At 41.8% G+C, this 24,757-nt stretch overlaps 1 protein-coding gene across 5 annotated transcripts in view; it reads right to left on the bottom strand.

Moving 5' to 3' along the window:
• The window catches only part of HIPK3 (homeodomain interacting protein kinase 3), a 64,044-nt gene that overhangs the window by 9,559 nt on the left and 29,728 nt on the right, over positions 1 to 24,757 (bottom strand). For all 5 annotated transcript variants that reach the window (XM_082231544.1, XM_082231548.1, XM_082231546.1 and 2 more), the window contains exons 3-9: positions 8,636 to 8,759; positions 7,879 to 7,998; positions 7,071 to 7,157; positions 5,520 to 5,704; positions 4,098 to 4,257; positions 2,889 to 3,012; positions 45 to 163 (exon numbers count right to left, since the gene is read on the bottom strand). In XM_082231544.1, the coding sequence (XP_082087670.1) occupies positions 45 to 163; positions 2,889 to 3,012; positions 4,098 to 4,257; positions 5,520 to 5,704; positions 7,071 to 7,157; positions 7,879 to 7,998; positions 8,636 to 8,759 (919 nt within the window). The remainder of the gene's footprint in view (positions 1 to 44; positions 164 to 2,888; positions 3,013 to 4,097; positions 4,258 to 5,519; positions 5,705 to 7,070; positions 7,158 to 7,878; positions 7,999 to 8,635; positions 8,760 to 24,757) is intronic.

Raw genomic sequence — 24,757 nt, 5'->3', positions numbered from 1 at the left:
TGAAACCTCTGAAAATGTGAAACCTACAGCATCAAACAACATACCTGAGAAAGGACTCCTCTTATCTGGAGTGGCTGTAGGGTTGGGGCCTGTGTGACCAACGGCACTGCATTATCAACTCTTACAGAGTAACCATTGGGCTTCCCGTGATTAGCATGAATTCCTAATTCACAAAAATGAAAAGAGGAGTTAAGATTGAATCCAAATTCATAAAAGGTTAGCATACAGAATTTATTTCTGAGCCTGATGCAAACTTTGCTCAGGGAAATATTGCTCAGTCCAGTGATCACCCAGGGCCAAATCACTTCTGACCTGATTCCTAAACCATAATCTAGCAATCAGATAAGGTAAAGGTAAAGGTACCCCTGCCCGAACGGGCCAGTCTTGACAGACTGTGGGGTTTGTGCGCCCATCTCACATCTATTGGCCGGGGGCCAGCGCTGTCTGGGGACACTTCCGGGTCACGTGGCCAGTGTGACAAAGCTGCATCTGGCGAGCCAGAGCCGCACACGGAACGCCGTTTACCTTCCCGCTGGTAAGCGGTACCTATTTATCTACTTGCCCCCGGGGGTGCTTTCGAACTGCTAGGTTGGCAGGCGCTGGGACCGAGCAGCGGGAGCGCACCCCGCCGCGGGGATTCGAACCGCCGACCTTTCGATCGGCAAGCCCTAGGCGTTGAGGCTTTAGCCCACAGCGCCACCCGCGTCCCACAAGCGTCCCACAAGCGTCCTTTTTAGTTCTGGGATTAAGCAGAGAACATATGTTGCAAGCCTTTCGCATCAAGTCTTATTAGACAGAGGAGTCATTGCGTGTACTTGGTGTTCAAAGAAATTCCACAAAGTCTGCACTGTTTTAGCCCTACATTCCTAAACGTGATTTTTAAAAATAAAGGTGCATAACATAAATTATGTCAAGGAAGTAAAAGTAAAAGTGAATCTTCAGCAACAAAGGGCAGACAGACTACAGAAGGATCCATATTAGGAAACATGACCCAGACAGCAACCGTCAAGGGCTGACAAGCTAAAAGAGGGAACACTGAGAGGCCCACAGTGCTTCTAGATTTTTACCATGTAAAGTAAGATTAACGCTGAATAAGTGTAGGCTATGGATTCCAACAGGTATTCTCAAAAACGATAAGACAACTCATGCATGAGGTCCATGTAATTATTTTGGTTCACTGGAAGGAAGTGCAATGGGATTTAGATACAAAAGTGAGGAAATTTGCCTCAAAATGCAATAATATGACTCCACTATCACCTTTCCGTTTCATCTTCTTGAAAATACTTGTCCACTAGAGCAGTGTTTCCCAACCACTGTTCCGCGGCACACTAGTGTGCCGCGAGATGTTGCCTGGTGTGCCGCAGGAAAAATTAAAAAATTCAAAAGATTTTTTTTTTAAAAAAAGTCAAATTTTCGATTGGGTCGCCGTCACTAGATGACCCCTGGGGTTCCCTCCCTCCCTCCCGCTCTACGACTCCCTCCTCCTCCTCCTCCTCCGGGGAGGCCCTTCCTGGCTCTCGGCCAAGGCTTGGCGGCTGCCACTCACTCGCCCACCCACCCGTCCCTCCATCCCGGCACCCGGCCTCTCCCCCTCCGTCCCCGGCGTGGGGGCTGCCGGGATCCGTAGTCCCCTCGCCCTTGGGCTCCGCGCCCGCGCGGGGTGCACAAACTACGTTTCCCAGCGTGGCCTGGCGGGCCAGGCGTTTTGTTTGAAACGCTCTTCTCCCGGCCATGGAATGAGCGCGGCGGCGGCGGCCGGGCGGGCAGGGGCTCTTCCGCGCAGACCCCGCGCAGCCTGCCTGCGCCCCCACGGAGATCGGGCGGCAGGATGGAGCCCGGGGATCCCCGCGGAGGCGGAGCGGCGGAGGCTGCCCCCCAGGTAGGGCTGCGTCGGGGGTTTTCAATTTTTGCAATGCTGCATCCGCACTGGAGGGGACACATCGGACCGCGGGGAGACCCCTTGGCGGGAGTGCAAGGCAATGCATGCGTGCAGGCGTTGCATGGAGTGCAGTGCAATGCAATGGCAACGCGGCGCCCTGCATGCATGCATGCAACTTCCACCGGCGCTCCGGACTTGGCAGGTGAGGGGGGTCCCCAGTGGGCGGCAGAGAGAGCCGGGAGGGCGAAGGGGAGCCGGGGGGGAGCAGCGCTGCTCCCCGAGCCGAGCCCGGGGGGAAACTTCAGCGTCGTTGCGCCGGGTGTTGGAAGCGGAGGCTGGTGGGGGCCCCTCACCTGCAAAACCTGGTCGCCTCTCATATATTTCGTGCATTGCATTCATCGCCCGCTTTCTCCTCCAAGGAGCTCCCGGGGGCGCGCGTGGTTCTCCCCGTGTTATCCTCGCAACAACAGCCCTGCGATGTGGGTCAGGCGAGTGGCCCAAGGGAGCACCCAGGGATTGTCCTGGCCAGGTGGGGTGATTTGAACCCTGCTCTCTGCCCGGTCTTCGTCCTCATTTAGCCCCCACATGTGCATGACTGTGCATGACTGAGGTTTTCCCCCCTCGTCTTGGCTATGGTGTGAGTCTGTGCTGTTAATTAATGGGGTTCTGCCTTCGGAGAAGATGAGCCAGCCCTCAAGGAGGTGATTATGTAATTTGCTAGCAATTCATGTCCTTCCCGGCGTGACGCTGCGCGCTGACGTCACGGGGCTGTAATGGTGGTGTGCCTCGAGATTTTTTTCATGAAACAAGTGTGCCTTTGCCCAAAAAAGGTTGGGAAACACTGCACTAGAGTTCTCAATGTTATTAGATCATCCAAGGAAAATGGAAAACCTGGAGTAAAATCTTGGCTAATTGTAGTAGGTTTTGTCAAAAGCCTGAATTGGCGATTCTTTGAACTACCAAGTGAATATCTAATTTTATATCACGTGTCATTTTAATTGCCTCATACCTTGGAGAGTAGGAGGGCATATAATCAGTGTCTGTTGAAAAGCATCATTGCAACCAAATTGAGCCGTTCCTGCCTGCAGTGGTATTCCATGGTGCATAACTGAATGGGCAGATCCTGCTAACGCCTGAAAATAATAGTATATTATAAGTTAACAAAATGATTGCCACAATTTTCACATGCATTTTTTTTTTAAAATCGCAAGTTATAATGTTGCATGAGGATTATGATGTTCATGCTTTTGCATGCAGCAAAAGCAAATCCTAATATATGCATATCATGTTTATAGCACATGCCAGCACACTGAATATTTCACCACATGGGGGCACTGCAACAAAGGATTTCTTGAACAGAAAACCTTTGGCTTTATTTTGTGAAAATGTCTTCCAAGAGAACTACTAGACAAGGAACGTAACTCATCTTGAAGAGCTTGCTCTCCACGGTTCTCTACCAGGCTGGCATTTAGAGCCACAACAGAAGCCTCCTCTCCTGGCCCATGTGGACAAGAGAGCAAGTAAGGGGATAAGTATGATAAATGCTAAGAGTGCCATAGCCAAGTCTCAAGGCACTCCTGGATTCCCAATTATTTATACTCCCATAATACAATTCCAGACTCTGAAGAGCATCAAGCTAACAAATAGCAGCAAAAACAAGAAGCACAGATGCCTCAGTTACCAACTTAGCTTCCACATCTTTACCCATGAGGAGATTGGTATGATTCTGACATAGTTTCAACTTTTGGATCTCCCCACAGGGGAAAATGTGACTGTTCAATTTAGGTTGGTGAATATAATAATAGGAGTGATGAAGCATTTGCATTTCATCATATCCCAAGCCACTGTGTGCAAAAACAATGAAGAGCTTATTGGCACTTTTTAAAACTTAACAATTTTTATAGTGCAATGAGCTTCTGTAGCTAGTCTACTGCCTAATATGCATGAAATGGACAGTGAATATGTTGATTTATCTTCTGTTTAGGAGACATGATTTCTACCTCACCTTTTTATTCAGAAGTATGTCATGTGCAACTACATTGTCCAAACCATAAAAACCATTCCCTTAAAACCAGATACATCTTTATTCCCCCTCTTAGAAAGGCCTGCCGCCTTCCAATACCTTAAGACACGCCCCCTTCATTATCTTGCATGATCTAAACCCTGGGATGAGGGTGGAAGTGAATAGGAGACCCAAAGTGAAATCAAAGGTACTTACCTGACTTCGTACTGCACCAATCTTGGCAAAATTAGCTGAGAGATTTGGTGCATTACCTGAAGCAATTGGTCTCAGGTGCACAGTTTTATTGCGATTATTTGTATCATATGAATTTGATCGGTACTTGCAAATGTCCATGATATGAAAACAGGATTTCACTCTGATGGCGAAGAGAAGAAAGAATGATTTGTGAGGAAAGTAAGTGACAACAACCACAGAAACCCACTATAACAATCACAGGACTGGCCCAGACTATTTCCTTAGAGACTAAACAGGTTAAAAACTCAGTCTCAACTGGGGTTGGGGGGGGGGAGAACCCACACAAGTATTTTACTCTCATTGCCCTGGTTATGGTTTAGCCACACTACAGCTTACCAGTACCATGCAAATGTGCTGGCTCCCAAAGAGAAGCTGATGCCCACTTTGCCCCTCCCTCAGCCTTTTAAATCAGTGCAGTGTGGCAGCTTAGTCAAAGTTTAGCTGCCTGAATCCAGGAGCAGAGTTAAGCTCTCTTCTCCCTAACCATGATCTATAGCCAAGAACAGACACTGGCTGTAGACTGTGGTTAAGAAAGAAAGCTGAAGCTTGATCCCTGGGTCAGAGGACACACTAAGCCAGGGGGCTGCCAACCCAGTGCTTACAAAGGCATTCACTGTAGCCTCCCAGCAGGGTCCCCAGATCCTGAGCTTTCTTTCTCTTTTGTTTTAAAGTAATTCTGCAGATACTCTTCTAAGCAATTTCTGTCTGGACGGTTGTTCCTGCCTGTCAAGTGTTTTAAGCCAATGGGAGAAGTGAGAGCTGTGATTGATAAGTGAGTTGTCTGTTTTCCTATCTCCATTAGTACACTTTTCCTGCTTCTCTCTTATTTTCTATTCCTTGCCATTTCCATAGGATGTCCCTCCTTTCCCCCTAGCAACTGTTATGCATCTTTCGTGTGTTGGATTCATCTGAGATCAGGCAGTCACTGCAGTATTATTCAACTTTCTGTGTACTTTCTGTGTGGTTTGTTTGGTGAATTTTGCTTTTACTATCTTTTTGGAACAGAAAAGAAAATACAAGAGTAAGAATAAAATGCTTGCCAGCAAGTGTTTTGTCTTTTTATTTGTGACTATGAATGTGTGTGGCTGGCTGTGGTAATTCAAAACAATTCCTGGATTCAGTTATCCTTTATTTTCTAGTTCTAATATAAAGCAGCACACCAGCAACAGGCAACATAGCAACCAAGACTAATTAATGCTTGTGAATGGGGAAAAGCCATAGCTACTGAAACCCTGGTTCTGTTGTAATCTGCACTAACCAGGAGAAGGTGGCCCAGAATCAAAAGGCACAGGAACTACAGCAAACATAGCAGCATGGGTAGCATGGAACCCTTTCAAAAAGCCTTGCCCATGATTATTTTTACAAGTGTGTTATACAACATACTGGTTGCTATGAGGAAAATCAAGGAGGTGCTTCATGGTAATAAAAGGATGGTTCAGTGTGTCAACTGGAGTGATTCTTGAGTCAGCATCTATCAACAGCATTTTCTTCAACAGGCTGACAAACTCTCTTCTGTCTGCTTTCTCTGCCAATAGGTCACTTCCTTCTAAGTCCATCACCATGTTCACCTGGTGTTGAACGAGTAAATGTCAGAGTGAAAACAATCAGGTGTTTATCATTCATCAATAACAACATTTTCATTCAAATATTTATATCCTGCCTTTCAAGATATTATTAAACTCAAGGCAGCTTCGTATAAAAATATAAATGACAGCAAAATCATAATTAAATTCCACAGTAAAACAAATAGCAGTAAAACAACACTATACAAACAATTATCAGTGGCAGCATATGAAGTGTAATTTTTAATTACATTGCAAGCAAAACCTCATTCTATGTGCCCTTCTACTTTGAAAAGTCCTGGATGATAGAAAGAAGTGGTACAAGCTTTAGGAGAAGGGGAGATGGAAATGTTTATATATATATATATATATAAAAGAACATTTAAAAGGGTACTATTAAAGAAACAACCGTGCTGCAGAGTACAGGCTAAATATCAACTTAACTAACTACAGTATTTGTAAAATATGGTTAGAACCTAAATGGCTGCATTCACACAAAGGGAAGAATTCAATGTAGGCACAACAGATTTTTTTCTGTCAGCACAAGCCTCTCCTCTCTTCATCCTATGCAGTTTTCTGGGGGGTTCCCTCAATTCCCCAAGCCAATCTGGGGCACAAAGCTCTGCTGCGCTAGTAGACAATATTGCACCGGCTTCCGCTAGTGGGATTCATTCATGAATTTGGCCTGGAATGCTAAGCCATGATTTAGTGCTACATGCACAAACAGAAAGGAGCCTATGTAATGCCTCAGTCTCTCATGGTTCTCTACATTCCATGTGGCTGGGAGCAGAACTTCACCACAGTTAAATGTCATTTTCTGGTTTATCACTATATGTAAACCTGGGATAAACTCTGGAAGTTTAAAAAAAAAGCCAACTTCAAACCATGGATTATGAACAGTTCATTTTTTTAAAAAGCCTAGTAAAATAAAGGAAACTGCCAAATGTCAAGTGTCATTTTTAATTACCTAGCTTTACAAACCTTTAGAGGCCATGTAGTCACTAGGTTGTAACACTATTCATTGAAATTAGTAGGGGGGTAAATATTTCACATGCAGGTGGGACTGGCATGCAGCAGAAAGGAGACTGGAACTTTTAAAGAGGTGATGCTTTATAAATAAACAAAAATTGTCATAATTGGAAAGCAAATCCATGTGCACTGGTGAAGCTACCATGGACGGGTATGGATATAAAGACATCAGGTATTTTAAAGTAAAAAAAACCCCCAAATTAAAATAAAGGGAAAATCTTGAAAGTAGATACAGGGGAGCAATTCCCACAAGTGAAATTAGAGGTAGCTAAATCACAAATGGTAGCTAATACATTAAAAAACACACAAACTGTATACATTAAATGCATCTGAATGTACTCACATGCACTATTTCATCCAAACTGTTGAAAATGTACTTTCGGGCCTCTTTGGATTTCATCCCTGTCTCTCGTTCATGTTCTTCCAGTGTCTTCAGAAATTTAAGAAATGGATGGTTTAATTATTAATATACTGGGAAGGAAATCATTCTGCGGCACAAAGCAATAGCAACCTACAGTAGGCATCACTGTGTTTTCTGTTTATTGCTGTAAAAATATGGCCTTTCCCAAAAATGGAAATGTTCTATGTCTAAGAGAGGTGTGCAGGGCAACTCATTTTAATCAGCTATGCCATTTACCTTAGTCCCTAGAGTTGATCCAAATGTTCTCCAGTCAGTATGAAGGAAGAAGCCAAAACTTTCTCCAGTCCCCCTTCCCCTTGGCAACCTTACATTTTCCTGACAATCTGCAACCCTTAATACCACTTTGTTTGCAAGATAACCCTTCTGCAGAGTAATAGTGACATGACCATACAGCCAATCAGTTTTTGCTATGTGATTACATCAGAGGACAAGTGAGGGAGGCTGATGAAATAAGGATCCTAAAGCTGCAGTTGTGAAGAGAGCCAATCGAGTTCTATCCTTGCCTGAAGCACAACTGGCGGGAAGGCAGTGTGCCAACACAGAGGGATGTGCTTCCTAGGCCCCTCCCACAAAACTGCTTCTTCCAATCAGCCACCAATACAGACCAACCATGTGTTCACAAAATATACCCCCTGTTCTGCTTCAGCTGTATTCCTCCTTGAAGGCACATGTATAGCCAAAAACATGGATGGCAGGAACTCCTGTCTGCGCTTTCAAGAATTCTTAGTACCTTTAATCTCCAACTAGAATATGGTGCATCTGTTTCTTTACAGAAAAACCGTGTGGTCTTCGTTCCAACGTTCAACAACTGCTCTGGAGGTGAGCCTTGTGTCTGTGAAATGTAACGAATCTGAAAAGTGAAAAGAAGTGCGACTTTTACAAACACATTGCTGTACGATTGCGTCTTGAGTGGTGGTTACTTCCAGGGATGGTGGGTATGTGCAAAAAGGTTTATACCCCCCTTGGGATCACCCTTACCTTCCAAGTAAGCTTTTACACTCTCTGCCTGCTTACTAGGCTCTGGGATGCTCTTGTGTGGGCTCTTGCAAGATCTCACAGGGCCATTTGAGTTCTTGCAAGAACATCCCAGAACCCAGTAAGAAATTCTGGGAAAATCGAGTGAAAAAGAAGCTTTTAAGCTCTTTGCCTTGCATGCAATTAATTTTGCGGGATTTCAACCAGCCAGCTTTCAACCACACAAGGTTGAAATCGTGCACAAGGTACAATCGTACTGTATACAGTTATGATTTTGAATGCCCGCACCACCATTATCCTGCTTAATGCCAATTATCCAATATTGCAGTGCTTCAAGAGCTTGACTCAAAGGGAGTTATTTTAAACCATTTTCTTGGTGTTTTTAAATATCGGTGCACGATTATTTCGTATGTTCAAAGTCATATGACAAAATCAATGAACTCTAAACTCCAACTGACTAAACTGCAGACTTAAACGGATAAAAGTATCTCAGATCATCAAGTTTCTACTACCTGGTCATATTCGAGGGCTCCCGGATACAGTGGCCATCCAAGGAATAGCTCAGCAATCACACAGCCCAGTGACCACATGTCTATGGCTTCACAAAACGGCAAACCCAATATGATTTCTGGTGCTCTGCAAATAAAACAGGGATGGTTAATGGATATTCTACATAAAAACAATAACCTGAATAAAAACTGGAATTTGGAAAACATTATTTAAATAATTATAAAAGTCATATAACTTTGTTTTTTCTGTAAGGTAAACTGTTCTTATTAAATCCCCCATCTTCCCATGCAGACCATACTAGTTATGTGCCATGGAATCTACAAATTATATGTTATTCTGCTTTATCATACTTTACCAGTTGTGGCTTTCAGTATCTGGGCTATTTTTACTGCAAACACAAAAAAGTTGACACTTACTCTATAGTAAATTCACACAGTGCTTTATTTTTCACCTGAATGTGTGTGAGAACTTGCATTGTGCTTTACTTTGCACATAGCAGTATCTATGGAGACATGCTCCTCAAGTGTGTGCTAACATTAAAGTTTAGTAAAAGAAATTAACTGAAAACCAAAGTAAAGGGATACTAAAGCATATTCAACAAGGCATCATGGGCACAAGGTTAGGCCATAAATATTTCTTTATTTAAATTTACAGTTCACCCATTCCCAACAATTACTGAATTTATTATTTATACATCAATTAAATTTATTATTTAGCCTTTGTTCCTAACATTTGCACGAATCCAGGTGTTTTGTTGACTGTGAAGTGTAGCACTTTTTCTTTATTGGGCAGAAGCTTGATTATAAAATGTGTGTGTCCCATGGTTAGGCTGATGAACTAGGACAGAAAGAAACCACACTTGCTAAATAAACTATGGCTTACATAAGAACAGTTGTGCTGGATCAGACAAAGCTCATCTAATCCAAGACAGACAACTCTTCATTTACGCATTTGGCGAGCTGGAGGGACAGTGTGGTTTGCCCAGCTGAGCCGATACAGGTGGCTCCCCATACTATGCTATTTCGCAGGGAGGGTCTAAACATAACCCTCACGTAAATGGGAAGTCATCTGTATCCTGTTGGGCAACAAGATGCCTGTGAGAAACCTGCAAGCAGGGCCTGAGTGCTATAGCCTTCTCCATACATGGTATGCCCAACAACTAGTATTCAGAGGCAGATCACCTCTACACAGCCATCCTGGCTAGTAGCTATTGATAAGTCTGATTCGCCATGGATATGTCTAGTTCCCTTTTACATCTTGTGTTAATGAATTTCAGAGTTTAAATATGTGCTGTGTGAAGAAGCATTTCCTATTTTCTTTTCTGAATCTCCTAACAGTCATCTTCATTGGATGCCCCCAGGTTTTAGTATTATGGTAGAGACCTATCCACCTATCCAAACCTCTTGGTGAGATCCTCCAGGCTCTTCATTATTTTCACTGCCCTTTTCTGAACCTTTCTGAGCTCTCTGAAAACCATTTTTGAGACGCAGCAACCAGAACCATACACAGTATTCAAGTGCACTTCCATATCACAGAGTTATATGATGACATTATGGTATTAACAATATTATTTTCAATCCCTTTCCTAATGATTCACTGTGTGCACACCAGGTCAGTGTGTTACAGTGGAACCAATTCATTCTGAACATCCGTAATGGATACATACAAAGCCCAGAAAGACTGTTAATTTAATTTTTCCTCATATACCGTATTGGACCAAAAAGAAGCTACACCTGTAAATAAGTTGTGCCTTTAAAATTCAAGGGGGAAGAAGAAGAAAAGACAATACCCGAATATAAGTTGCTCCTTTAAAATTCCGCAGGCACTCACACCTGTTCCGTTTTACCATATGTCTGTTTCAGCAGCAATATTGTAAAAGCCAATTTTTGTAAGGTTGAGAATTTAACTTTTCACAGTCAGAATTTGGGGGGGGGGTGGCTTATCTGCAGGCCAATATGGTAATAATGGTTGAGCCCAGGGAATTTCCTCCCTAATAACTGACTCCATAACACCCACATGGGTTGGAGCAGGGGAGATTCCACATGTGCCATGAAATATTTGGATCCAAACATGTGCATATTTTGTAACACAGGATATTCATCCATTGCCCATCTGATTGTATTTTTTGGTAAATCAATTCAAGACTTTAAAATTGCAGAATATAAATCCAACTGAAAAATTCGTATAGGAAGGAAAACTGCCTGATGTGATCAGAAAAGTGAAATTAATGAAAGCTATAAAAAGTGCAGCATTGTTTCCATGAATCTACAAATTCTGAATGTCAACCCTTTGTTGGATAATACAAACAGAAAGGAAAAAAAGTTCAAAGAAACAAGTGAATTCTCATTAATATGTAGCCAAGAACTTATTGCTAATAATGGAATAAGTAAAAACTGCATTTTCAATGTGGTCTGGCTGACATTTCAGTTGGGTGCCATAAAAATAAAAATGATCCTTCAAGCAGCTTAAAGTCAGGAAGACTACCAAAGACAGCTGTTAATTCAGAGAACTTCAAAGTCACATGCCTTCCAGAAAAGTATAATGCACTACAGACTCTATATATTTAAAACCTGTTTCATTTCCTAAAATGGCATGACAATCATGCTGAAGAAGATTCCCATCAAAAGCCAAAAATGGTAGCAGCAAAATCTCTTTATTGTGGTATTTTTACATGTTGAATTTAAATAGCTCAAATATTTCTGAAGTGATGGAATGACTATTTTTAGCAGACACTTCAGTAAGGCACTACTTTAGAAAGGGGGGTATTTTAGTTCTGAGGACCACATTAGAAGTATCTCATGTCATGATTGCAGAAGGTGTTACAGGTTTTTATACTCAGTAACTCAGGAGAAACTTAAAAGACTGACCAATCGGACAGTAAATCAGATTTCAAATTAATAACGAATTCTGGGCAAATCCTTTCCAACATTTTGCTTTTAATAAATCAAGAAAGCAGAACACCATGCCTAGCTGCAACTGAGATACTAATATTTGTAAGACAACTATGCCACATTACAGAGGTAATACAATAGCAATTTGCTTTGGAATATACAAAACATGATTTATAAATGTTTGACACTCACAATACTGTTACAGTAATTTGGCCCTGAATGTTCACAATGCATGATGGCTTAATCTACTCATCAGATCTATATTAAAGTATAAATATCTATAGCACCTCTTTTGTACAATATTTCAATTGTACAAATTACATGATATTTTAATTGTGTACATTGTACGTCTCTTAAGAGACAACTGGTGAAACAAAGTTTAGTCATTATGACTGAACAAAACTAAGCCTAAAAACTGAATTATGCTAGGTGGAGCCTAAACAAACCTTTGGCACAAGTTTAATTAGAGTTTAATTTTTTTTCATATGCAAAACCAAACAAAAGTTAAAAGATGCTCATTGAGAGCACTATTTTTATTTTTTTCAAAAAAAGGATAAATGAATCAGCAGTGCACATTCCCACCCATCCCCCCAAATACTGGTTTTTGTGTTTGAGGTGCAAGAAGTATACTCGGGATGGGTAAATCGCTATTCTATTTTTGATCAGAGAGATACTCAAAGAGCTTTTGAAGCACAACACAATGGAATGGTGATCTTCCTCCTCCTCCTCCTCCTCCTCCCTTGCTGAAACTTGTCCTCTGAATGTTGCCCTGCATGGCACTTGGAACCTCTCAATACAACCTTGGGGATGATACCCTGTTCCTTTCCTAGCTCTGTGCTTCTGAGGCAAAACCAACATGCTTGCACTGCAAGTGCAGAAATCATTCCAACATCACCTACTCAATAAGGAGGAGAGCTGGATCTTAGGTTTGGCACACTGCGTTGCTGAAGCTCTTACAGCAGCTTAAACTATACAAGCACAACTGGAGGAATGATCACTCACCACTCCCTCCAGCTCTTTGTTTGGGAGGTGGTTTGTGGTCCTTCTGTGTTTCACTGTACCTTTGAGGTACAGTTAGTGCCTCAGATAAGCCATCTAAAAGCAGATGAGCTTGGAGAAAAGAGAAGTGCAACACAAGCTCAGGGAGACAACCCTGCCCTTTGCAGTGGGTTCTGGCAACACAAACTGTTGGTTGGCTATTAAGGTAAGCCAACGACTGTGGGTCCATGTTTGCTTCTACTGCCAGTGAGTAAGTTACATTAACACATCCTCAGTACTTTGCCAACAAGCTAATAATTCATTTTCACAGCAGATTTAATGCAGAATGCAAATGTTCACTAGTATGTACTAGAATATACAGTGGTACCTCGGGTTACGTTACCTTCGGGTAACGTAATTTTGGGTTGCAAACGCGGCAAACCTGGAAGCGTATACTTCCGGGTTTCACCATGCGCGCATGTGCATAAGAGCTCTATCACGCAGCGCGCATGGACAGAAGCGGCGCCTCTGGATACGGACTTTTTGGGGTAAGTACGGACCCCCAGGATGAATTAAGTTTGTATCTGGAAGGTCCAGTGTACTCTGTTCCCATCCATTTAACACAATGAAATGCTATCGTTAAAGGAATCTATGCCATAAAAACATGATAATTTGTTAATCATAATGTAAATCAAAACACATCTCTCGTTCCAGTCATTTGTTTTGCTCACAGGTGTCACAAATTAACAGCTACATTGAATGATATATATTTAAAGGGCAGAACCACAGGTGGGCGGGCAAATTAGCTGTAGGGCCCTTCCCCGTCACTGCAGCTGCTACTTACATAAAGGTAAAGGTAAAGGTACCCCTGCCCGAACGGGCCAGTCTTGACAGACTGTGGGGTTTGTGCGCCCATCTCACATCTATTGGCCGGGGGCCAGCGCTGTCCGGGGACACTTCCGGGTCACGTGGCCAGCGTGACATCGCTGCTCTGGCGAGCCAGAGCCGCACACGGAACGCCGTTTACCTTCCCGCTGGTAAGCGGTACCTATTTATCTACTTGCCCCCGGGGGTGCTTTCGAACTGCTAGGTGGGCAGGCGCTGGGACCGAGCAGCGGGAGCGCACCCCGCCGCGGGGATTCGAACCGCCGACCTTTCGATCGGCAAGCCCTAGGCGTTGAGGCTTTAGCCCACAGCGCCACCCGCGTCCATAAACATATCCAATTTCCAGAGACAAATGAGACTCTTCGGTCAATCACTGCTGATATATTAACCACTATGGAAGAATCTAACTTAATGCAGAGACTGCTCAGAAGCAGAAACTGCTCCGAGTGAGCTAACATTCACACCTGTCATCCTACCAACTTTCATGTGGATGCCTAGGTCCTGGTAGCTCACAGCACCCTCCTTTATATGCTATGCAGTAGCAGTTAAAGAAGTCCAAAACACTGGAATTAAGGACCCAGCTTTTCCAGAATAAAGCACATCAAATTGATGTGAGGTGGTTAAAAAATAATGCAAAAAACACAGCTCAGAAAAAGTACTAATAAAAGAATACTGTTGGAAAATAGGAAGGGGGAGAATGCAAGTTAGAATGAAAAATATATCTAGATATCCTAGATATAGATGGCAAGGCAATGACACCATACCACAGGAATAAAACAGCACAGACATGTGCTCAAGCAAGAAAAAAATGGTGGCCAAGTTAGCTAATCAGATACTGGGCTGTCAGTAAATTTCCAGAACTGAGAGAGAAATGTGCTCTCTCACCACGAAGGCATTTCCTTCAATTACCTGGGCTGCCATAGTGGCTTTGGAGCCCAGTTCATACCAGATAACACAGGTGCACTCAATCCGTGATCTCACCACAAAGTAACATCTTGGATTACCCAGAGGCCTGCAGGAACCAAACTTTTGTTAAAGGATTAATACATGTGTGCAGAATGTCACTGTCTCCTCAGTAAATAAACAAAAAGCTTTTCTCTGCACATCTGTAGAGTGGGGAAGACCTTACATGTAAGAGGCCTCTAGTATGTTTCTCATTCAGACAAGATTGATTCCATGTCTCTTATTTAGCAAGTAAGCATACCACATGACATGTTTTTCAATTCCTGTACTGATTACACCTACACATCCACTGCCAAAAAACTAATCAAACAGAAAAACATTTCAAGGGTAAAGAACGTGCAGTTTTCCTCCCCACAAAAATCATTTTGACTTTTATTATCCAAACCACTAAGTTAGAAGAACAAAGTTTTCCAACCAATAGACAAAAAATGATTGTTTCATTTGAGCTGGAGCACATCAGAACCTATTTGCAATGTATGGCTTAGTCCTGAAAATGTGAAGTAATCATCTCTGCTCATGTGCAGAGTAGCTTACACTAGACTACTCACAATCAGCCTCTTATGTCTGAGATTAAGGACAGCATCTTCCAGTGAAAAAGGAGGTAGAAAAGAATAAGAATTACAGCCATAGTTCCCACTTGAAACTTTATAAATCACCTATTATACCAACACGAATTGAAATCACAATTGTAGCTGTTATATAAGGGATTATTATATCTGAATGGAATGGAATGGAAATTATTAAAATTTTGGAATGCAGAAAAAATGTAGAAGAATGAACTCATCAACTCTAGCATGTGAGGGGTCCAGTTTAGTTAAATTGTATAATTTGACATTTAAATAATTGGCATTGATAATGGTATTAACTGGATAAAATTGGTATTGTTATAGTGAGGCTGTTACTGGAACGATATTGGAAAAGCAATAAAAATATATTTAAAAGAAAGGAAGGAAAATGATTTGGAGTCAGTGTGATACTGAGACAGGCATACAGCTCATATTTTTCATTTCAAATATTCACTGACACTCAAAAAAAAAAAAAAGGTAGCAAGAAATACTAGCAACAGCTTTTTACTCCATTCTGCCTTCAAGATAACCTGAATTTAAGCTAGGGAAGGGGCTTGTTGGAAGCACATGCACACACCTCTTCTGGAAATACAACTGCACGGGGCTCAACCTGCACTGCCCAGCAGCTACAGCCACTTTCAATAAGTGAATGCAGGAAAATGGCTAATATGGCATTTGTTGCATACACAAGCCATTCACCATTGTTCCTCCCAATCCAATTCAAAAAATTATATGCAGCATGATTAAGCAAACATATTAATTATAGAAAGAAACTCACACTGTGTCAACTGTAAATTGCTTACCTGCTCTCTCTCTCTCTTTATAGCAAAGTCACAAAACAAATACTAAACGAAACAAAAGCAAAGTAAGTAACGCTCCCTGTTGCTTCTCTAGTTACCGGAACAGGCTAAAAGCTATGAAATATGCCCTTCATGGAAACAGCTCTGAGCATGCTCAGAACAGATGTATGATTCTAATTGGGTACCACATGGTACAGGACAGTTCTTAAGGGGTTTCAAGCAGTCCTCCCTAACCTGATAAGAGTGTCTGCTGGATAGACAGAGTGTGTGGCTTTGAGATTTGGGGAAGAGGAGGATTTTAAAAATTGTTTCACACCTTCAACTGTGGGCCAGGAGTCCTAGTGGAAGATCCCCCACGGTTACAGTATCTGACCCATTGTTTTATGAAGACAAATTAGTTCAATTTATTGGATGCTCCAATAAGCATCCCATTTTTTACAAAATCACACTAATGCAATTTATTAATCAATGGTCAATTTGATCTATAAAAGAATAACTGAATACATTTAAAGATGATTTTCATAATTTTAATGCTTTATATTTTTGTAAACTTTGGGGGGCAGATGTTTGTTTTTTTTACAATCAAGAAGCATATACAAGAAGTATATAAATTTTGGTAAATAAATAAACCAATCCAGAAATACGGTTTGTGCATTACCCAAAAATGCATATAATATTTGCATATAGATACATTAAAATGATGTTTGCATTTCTGGTAGCAATTTTTACAACCAATGATTTTGCTCACATGACTACTGTATTTTCCTAGGAAAGACTCTCCACTTAGCTGGATTAGCACACAATTGATAGCCGGATTCCACTGCTATGAGATACTGTCAAGTCATCATTTCGAGAACAACCCTATCAAGCTGTTTTCGCTATTCAGTATGCATGCCTATTAGAAAAGCTTATCATGAAATTGCTCTGCAAATGCAGTTTAAACCTGGTCCAACGAATATTCAAGAGACACATGACTGTCTGGCTAATTAAATGAAATCCAACTGTTCATCAACAGTTTTAAAAGGCATAATACAGAGCAACAGGGTTCAAAGGCACAAACCAGCAAACATTAAGCATGCTTGAGCCTCAACAAAATCAATGGCACTTTACATCCCACTGGTTTAATGTAGAGAGGAGTGCTGTGAAATCAGCCCATCTCAATTTGAAATGAGCTGTGCTGCATTTGGGAAAACCGAACACTTCTTTTGAGAGCTTGAAAGAACATCCAGCCACGGGTAGTTTCCCCACCGTCATCCATCATCTTGTCTGCTAATGGTGTAGTGCATGGGTAGGTAAACTAAGGCCCGGGGGCCAGATCCGGCCCAATCACCTTCTAAATCCGGCCCACAGACAGTCCGAGAATCAGCATGTTTTTACATGAGTAGAATGTGTCCTTTTATCTAAAATGCATCTCTGGGTTATTTGTGGGGCATAGGAATTCGTTCATTTCATCCCTGAAAATATAGTCCGGCCTCCACAAAGTCTGAGGGACAGTGGACCAGCCCCCTGCTGAAAAAGTTTGCTGACCCCTGGTGTAGTGGTTAAGGGTGCTAGACTGTGACCTGCCAGGCCAGGATTAAAAACTTCACAAAGCCATAAAGGTCACTTGGTGATCTTTGGCCAATCACTGTCTCTCAGTCTAGCTTACCATGCAGGGTTGTTGTGAAGACAAAATGGGTAAGAGAACAGTGTATGCCACCTTGAGCTCCTTGGAGGGAAGTTGAGCTATAGAGGCAATAAACAGATAATAAAATAAAACATATCCCAGTTCCCACACTAACCAAGCTGGGCAGGAAGAGAACGCAAGCACTGGCTAAAGCTGAACACTCTTCCTAAGTTCCCAATTCTCTGTATGCTTCTGAGCATACCTGGAATGTCTAATGTTGATGCAAACAACAATATTCAAATAAAGTCAGCCTTACATCTTGAAAGCTGACAGTTGTAAAGTGGTTTACAGTCTCAGAACAGGAAGGTTTCCACATGTACATCTTCCACTCTCATCCAATGTGTGAAGCCTGCTCAGGTCCTGGCAATTTTGGCAGTGACGAAAGAGCAAACCCCACCTTGCATCAAATATGACAGCAAAACAGAAATTTCTGGGGCAGGTTCTTCTGCCACACAGGTCTTCCCACAGACATCTGGCTTCATTACTTGGCCAGCAGCCGCTTTTGCCTGCTAAGTAAGAGCTTTTGCTCCCAAACAAGCACAAGACAACACCCCGCTTCTGATACAAATGTGTATTCCTTAGACTGTCAAGCAGTCACTGAAGACATAAAGCTGAAATATACAAGCTATTTACTGTGAAGCAGTCCCCTATGCTCAAATGAAAAACTCTAAATTAAGTGGATTATGTACTACATGCCAAGCTCCTAACTCTCATGGATGCCATGTTGGATGTTGACATATAGTGTCTGCAAAGCCAAAACAACAAATAAATAAATCTCCAGAGTCCTCTAAAGACAGGGATTCTTTGTCCTTTCTAGCTATTCTGTTTCTTCCACGTATCCTCTTCCCATACTCTGCATTGACGCATATTTCTCACCCCTACAGTGAAGCTACAAGTATTCTGCAAGCTACAAAAGTATTCTGCAAGCTACAAAATTGTATTTAATTTACATAAGTAATGTAAGGCTATAAATACAAATTACCTGGCAAAACATTGTTTCCAATTTAGCAAAAAAAAAAAAGAGAATAAAAGCATGAATTTGGCTGTGTGATTTGAACTTTCTTTACTACCTGTTTCAGCTTCCCCATGCTTCAGCTGCCAATGCTTACCCTTCACCTATAATGGAATTACAATAGCAATTCTGTGTCTAAAATGCATTTGAGAGTCTTAATTGTTGCCAGCTAGTCTCTGTTTAATTCTCTAAATTGATTTTCTCTAGCTGTGTAGCATTCCTAAAAAGATCCGAATACATCATTTGTCTTTTCAGGACAGCACATTAGCTCCCAATTACAACTGTTAGTTATGAATGTGTCTAATTATTTTCTCTTTGAGGATATCATTAAACTCACTAACAAAGGAACCAAACTGAATCCTATCCTATCCCCTACCCATCAAACACATACAGACACACAATGGAAAGCTTATGGACCTATGACATCACCTTAGAATGTCTTCTTGCAACAGTCAAGCATACGAAAATCAAACAACTGGCCTATCCCCTCACCTGCCACAACGCCATCTGCCATGTGGGAAGGATTCCAGGAGGAAGAGGGGGAGGCAGGCAGACAGACAGAAAAAATGTCAGGAGCTTGCTCCTTCTCCAGTTGAGCTGCCTAAACTCTGTTACAAAACTTTTGGCATCCTTCATTGAATTTTTATAATGTGAGCTGCTTTGAAAACTTCAGTCAAAAATACAAGCCTACTAAAACAAATAATTATTCACCTGCCTGCCAGTAGGCTATATTTTTACAATCTATTCTGCTTCCTTACCTATAGAAGGAAACATCATAATATTACTACAGCAGTGGCAGACTCAGTACAGTGGTACCTCGGGTTAAGTACTTAATTCGTTCCGGAGATCCGTTCTTAACCTGAAACTGTGCTTAACCTGAAGCACCACTTTAGCTAATGGGGCCTCCCGCTGCCGCCACACCGCCGGAGCACGATTTCTGTTCTCATCTTGAAGCAAAGTTCTTAACCCGAGGTACTATTTCTGGGTTAGCAGAGTCTGTAACCTGAAGCGTATGTAACCTGAAGCGTATGTAACCCGAGGTACCACTGTACTGAACAAGATAAAGGCATGCAACATGTGAAAACGTATGTCCAGATGTATTTATTTAAAAATCTACACCTCTTTCTTTCTTTCTTTCTTCCTACTTCTAAAAGAGATCACACTGCCTGGCCAAATACTGGTTGACTGTTAATAGAATTATAACACAGAGTAACAACAAATCTGAGATAACAGAGTGATGCAAGCAAATTATTTTACTCTGTTACTGTCTTTTCCCAAAAGTTGGAAGCCTTTCAGCCATACGACAAGAGGTAAAATTTCGTAGAGGCCAGCCCTGGGCACATTGTATAATGTCATGGCTGCTGTGTTTCTGACCTCCTGGACCAACCTATTCAGTAATTTAAAAACCAAATGTAGGCAAATTGGTGCTTGCAATCTTACATCAGAACAAATTAGTTCCTGCAATCCAACATGGTCATACAGAGGCAGGAGGTCCCTACAGACTACATGTCCCTGAACGTAGGAAAGTTGCATTAGGGCCAGATGTAATCAACCCAATATACCAGGGACCTTGGTAAGAGTGTACCAACAGGGTGGGCTGTATGCATGCCCCAGTGTCAATATCAAAACTATGGTAAGGCAAACCATCTTCTCTTTGCCAACAAACATTTCTGACAAACAGATTTTGACCCAAAAAACTTACACACATATAATTTGACTTGCTGAAACACTTGACAGTATGCAGTCATGCTTAAATACTGCTGGTCTTCCTAAGAATGTTATTCTCTCAAAGTGAAGGTTTGCCACCCAAAAATGAGCATTAAAACGGAACTTTTAAAAGCAGCTCCTCCCACCAAGGCCCTTGTAAATTAGCAATTCCTAACTTGTATTGTTGGCCATTAAAAACAGCCTTGATGAACCAGCCCACCTATCCAGTGTCCCATTTCCAACATGGACCAAGAAGACATGGGAACAATGGAATGTGCCTTATGCAGATCATTGGTCCATTTGGCTCAGAATTATCTACGCAGACTGGTAGCAACTCTCCAGAATTCCAGATTGGGTACATTCCCAGCCCTACCTGGAGGTGCTAGGGATTGAACTTTGGACTTCTGCATGCAAGCGGATGCTCTACTATGAGCTCCCAAAACAAAAGTGGCACAAACCAGCCAGTGGAAATCTCCAGACAACTAAATTCAAAACCAAAAACCCAACATATTTCAAGCTACACACAGGCCCTCCTTCATGGGAACATGTATACCTGAAAGGTACAGTATTGGGCTCTACATTGAAATACCGTATTTTTTGCACCATAACACTCACTTTTTTCCTCCTAGAAAGTAAGGGGAAATGTCTGTGCGTGTTATGGAGGGAATGCCTACCGGGAGGGGGGGAGAGATCTGCTGCAGTCGTGAGCAGAGGATCCATGGTTCCCCTTCCTTCCTTCCTCCGCAAGCAGGCTCTCTGTCCCTCTCTCCTCCCCACTCAGCTCGCTACATAGCAGCAAAGTTTTTCAGCTCGCTAAGCCGGGGATGAGCGGGGAGGAGGAAGAAAAGCAGAGCCTGCTTGCTTTAAAGAAGCAAAGTGGGAGAGGAGAGGAGCCTTCTCCCCTTATACCCCTCTTCTTCATTATTAGCAGCACCTTCTCCACCCACCCCACACATGCTTCTTCTCCCCTTAAACCCCTCTTCTTCATTATTAGCAGCATCCTTCTCCACCCACCCCACGCGTGCTCCTTGTCCCTTGAGTGCTTTTCCTTCCCTCCCCACTTAAAACGTGAAAATAAAAAAATTCCTTCCAGTAGCACCTTAAAGACCACCTTAAAGACACAGTGCATGCACACGAAAGCTCATACCAAGAACTAACTTAGTTGGTCTTTAAGGTGCTACTGGAAGGAATTTTTTTTATTTTGACTATGGCAGACCAACACGGCTACCTATCTGTCACTTAAAATGTGGTTACAAAGCACGGATCCACATGGATCCTCAGGATTTTTGCACTGGGTCACCCCAAATTCACCATCAGATCACATGTCTGTGGCCACAGCATGAACCACAAAAATCATACATCCACTGTTTTGTTTAGAATATTTTTCCCCTTGTTTTCCTCCTCTAAAAACTATGTGCATGTTATGGTCGGGTGCGTGTTATAGAGCGAAAAATACGGTAGTTTATGAGAGTCTTTGCTGAGCTATCATGGAGGTCTATCCTCCACTAAAATCTACCTAATACTCTTTTAAAGCCAAATAAAGTGGTGACCATCATACCTTGCAGCAGTGAATTGTGTCTTAACACTAATTAAGGTCAGTATTAAGAAGTGAGGTTCCTAATCCAAGGTCTAGAGTTGGTTTGTTAATTCACAATTTTGGGTTTGGACAACATGGGAAGTAATGGCCAACTAAAAGCAAAGGTTTCTAAACTCCTCCTCTGTGTCATGCTGGAGGAAGAGGTGGGAAAAAAGGGAGCACAAGTACAGGTGGGAGGCTAGGATCATTTTTGTGACACTAAACCAGGGTTTAAGTCCATATTGCCTTCAAATGTATTCAGTGATTAGTTTTAACATTAATACACATCATTTAATTTTTTTTTGAAATGACTGAATTTTACAACCACATTCAAAACTGCTAATGCTGATTTGCTAAATATTACAGTGGTACCTCAGGTTGCATACGCTTCAGGTTACATACGCTTCAGGTTACAGACTCCACTAACACAGAAATAGTACCTCGGGTTAAGAACTTTGCTTCAGGATGAGAACAGAAATTGTGCTCCGGCGGCGTGGCAGCAGCAGGAGGCCCCATTAGCTAAAGTGGTGCTTCAGGTTAAGAACAGTTTCGGGTTAAGAACAGACCTCCGGAACAGACCTCCGGAAGTGGTACTTAACCCGAGGTACCACTGTATCTTACTAAGGCTACAATACTATACAAACTTATCTGAGTTTAAGCCCTATTGACCATTGAGGTGCTTAATTCTGAAGAAACTGTATAAGACTGCACCATCAAAGTTTAAGTAGCATCTACAGTATATGGTATTTATTTTAGTAATAAGAAAGTGATGATGAGTTCCCAACAAGTGACAGAACCCACATCCTTACTCCAGGCTTAATTTTACTCAAGAGCCTTTTGTTTTTTGAAAGATTTACAATCTACCAGACCATTCTTGCCTAGTGTCTCCTTGTGTGTTGACATTAAAATATATGTTGGGCTGGCAGGTCTAGGTTTGTGGATCCTGCAAAATCTTGTTTTTCAAGCAGGAACAGTTATCATCAAACTGTCAAAAGAGGAGATTGGTTTTAGCAGTGTTACACATTTCAGTCTTAAAATTCAAAAGTTTTACATTTCAGTCTTTTCAGTTCAGCTCCAGTGATGCATTACATTTTGACTTGTCAATAAAATGACAAATGGATAGCCAATGGACTAGTAATCAGTTTTAGCAATAAGTAAATAAAAGTCACCATAACTGAGGTAGTGGTTGGTTGAAAGGGCAGGACAGCCTACGATGGGCCAGAGGGAAGGGAGAAAATGACTTTTCCCTATCCACACAAATTTCTAGAAGTTGAGATATCTTCTTGAGTTCCCAGTTACTCGTGACTAAGAAGAGGGTAAATCCCTGAATACTCACTACTGAATCATTATGCAACAGATTACTCTTGTCAAGCACAGTATTAGACTCAAGAAGAGAAATGACTTGAGGAAACCAAGACAACATGCCTCACTTGCTAATCATACAAGCAGCTGAAATGAACAGTTTGAAGTACATAGCATAGGGTTTGGCTTGTGGATAGCAAGATTACTCAATAGAAAATATTGTCCTTATGCTAAGAAACCAGCATCAAGTCTTATTGACTGTTCTTTTCCAGGGAATGCCTTACTAACACACACACACCCCACACATATATCACACACAATCTAGTCAGCTTGTGGCACTGTAGAACCCAACAGCCTCCCCAGAACAGATTTTCTTTTTTGCATAACCAGCAAGAAATAGTTGAGCTCTCCAGTGAAGTAAAGTTAACAGCTACACAGAGAGAGAAAAGAATACCAGATGCTATTGCTGCTTGATGTAACCATATCTGAATTCCACTTGAAAGATTGCTTGGGTCAGCAGGAGATAACTCCAGACAGAGTGACTCAATGCAGAAAAAGGACATGAATGTATCAGCAAATCAACTTTTTAAAAGCATGTAATATTTGGTAGATACCCACCTGAGTGGTCTGAAAGAATCAAAACCTACTCTAACATGAGGCAGGACAAACATACCACCACAAGTGAAAAAGTATGGGGACGCCCTAGGAGGTTTATAGTTCTAAAGTGGAAAATTAAAAAGGTGTCAGCTCAAATTGTCCGCTTGAGAAAGCACAAAGGCTAAACCGTAAAGTAACTGCCAAGCAGCAGCATGCTTGGTAATTACAATTCACAGTTTGTTTACATCGACACCAGCCAGCTGAACAGTAGAACCAATCCACATAATTTGGGCTTCAACTAAAAAAGAAAAAACCAAGCCAACCACACACAAACGCCACCCCAAAATTTCCTGTATGCTGAATTTGTCTGCTGAAATTCAGCCCTTATCTTAAAAAGCTGCCTTTAATTCATGTAGTAGCCCCTGCCTCTTCCCTAACAGTAACTAGGCTTAAAAGCATAGCAGCTGACTTAGAGCATGCTGACCTTGAGCAAATGAACGCACTTAGCAGCATGTACTTCTGGCTTATTTCACTGCACCAGCGAAACAGCCTCACCATCTATAGTAGTCAACAGTTTCTGGCCACCACCCCCTGCCTATTTTAAGATATCCCCCACAACATTTCAGTGATGCACAGTTCAAAGTGATAGAATAACATCTGAGGCCACATTCCAGCTCAAGTTGTTTACAGAGGAATCTTGTTCTGGTTCTCATGCGCTGCTTCTTTCATCAATGAGTAGAATATGGTCAGAACTATGTATTTCCACTTATACAACACAAATATACATAATTTCACAATATCCCTTGAGCAGCAGCTAAATCAAGGGTTGTGGGAAATGTTCACTTATAAAAAGATAGCTAAATCATATCAGCATGTGACAAGATGGAAAAATATGAAAGGCAGCAGCTTTTGCTCACAAATACTATATATAGCATACCACATGTAGAAATATATTTGGTTTCGGAACTAAAAATGTAGCTAGAAATGTAAAAACACCTGCTTATCTGCTTTAACAATGTCTGCTGAGCTTTATCATGAAATATTATCAGAATGCTTAGCCTAAGCACACTGAATTTCTCCCCTTGAGAAACTGTCTTAAGACTCAACTTTAACACAAAGGGCAGAAATTATATTCATTTATCAGTCCTCCAAATACAGTTTTGACCATAAAACAATTTATT

The sequence above is a fragment of the Podarcis vaucheri genome (genome assembly GCF_965113315.1).
Source record: "Podarcis vaucheri genome assembly, chromosome: 1".
NCBI classification, from domain to species: Eukaryota; Metazoa; Chordata; class Lepidosauria; order Squamata; family Lacertidae; genus Podarcis; species Podarcis vaucheri.
Note: the sequence above shows the minus strand (reverse complement) of the source record. Positions and strands in the feature narration are given on the sequence as shown.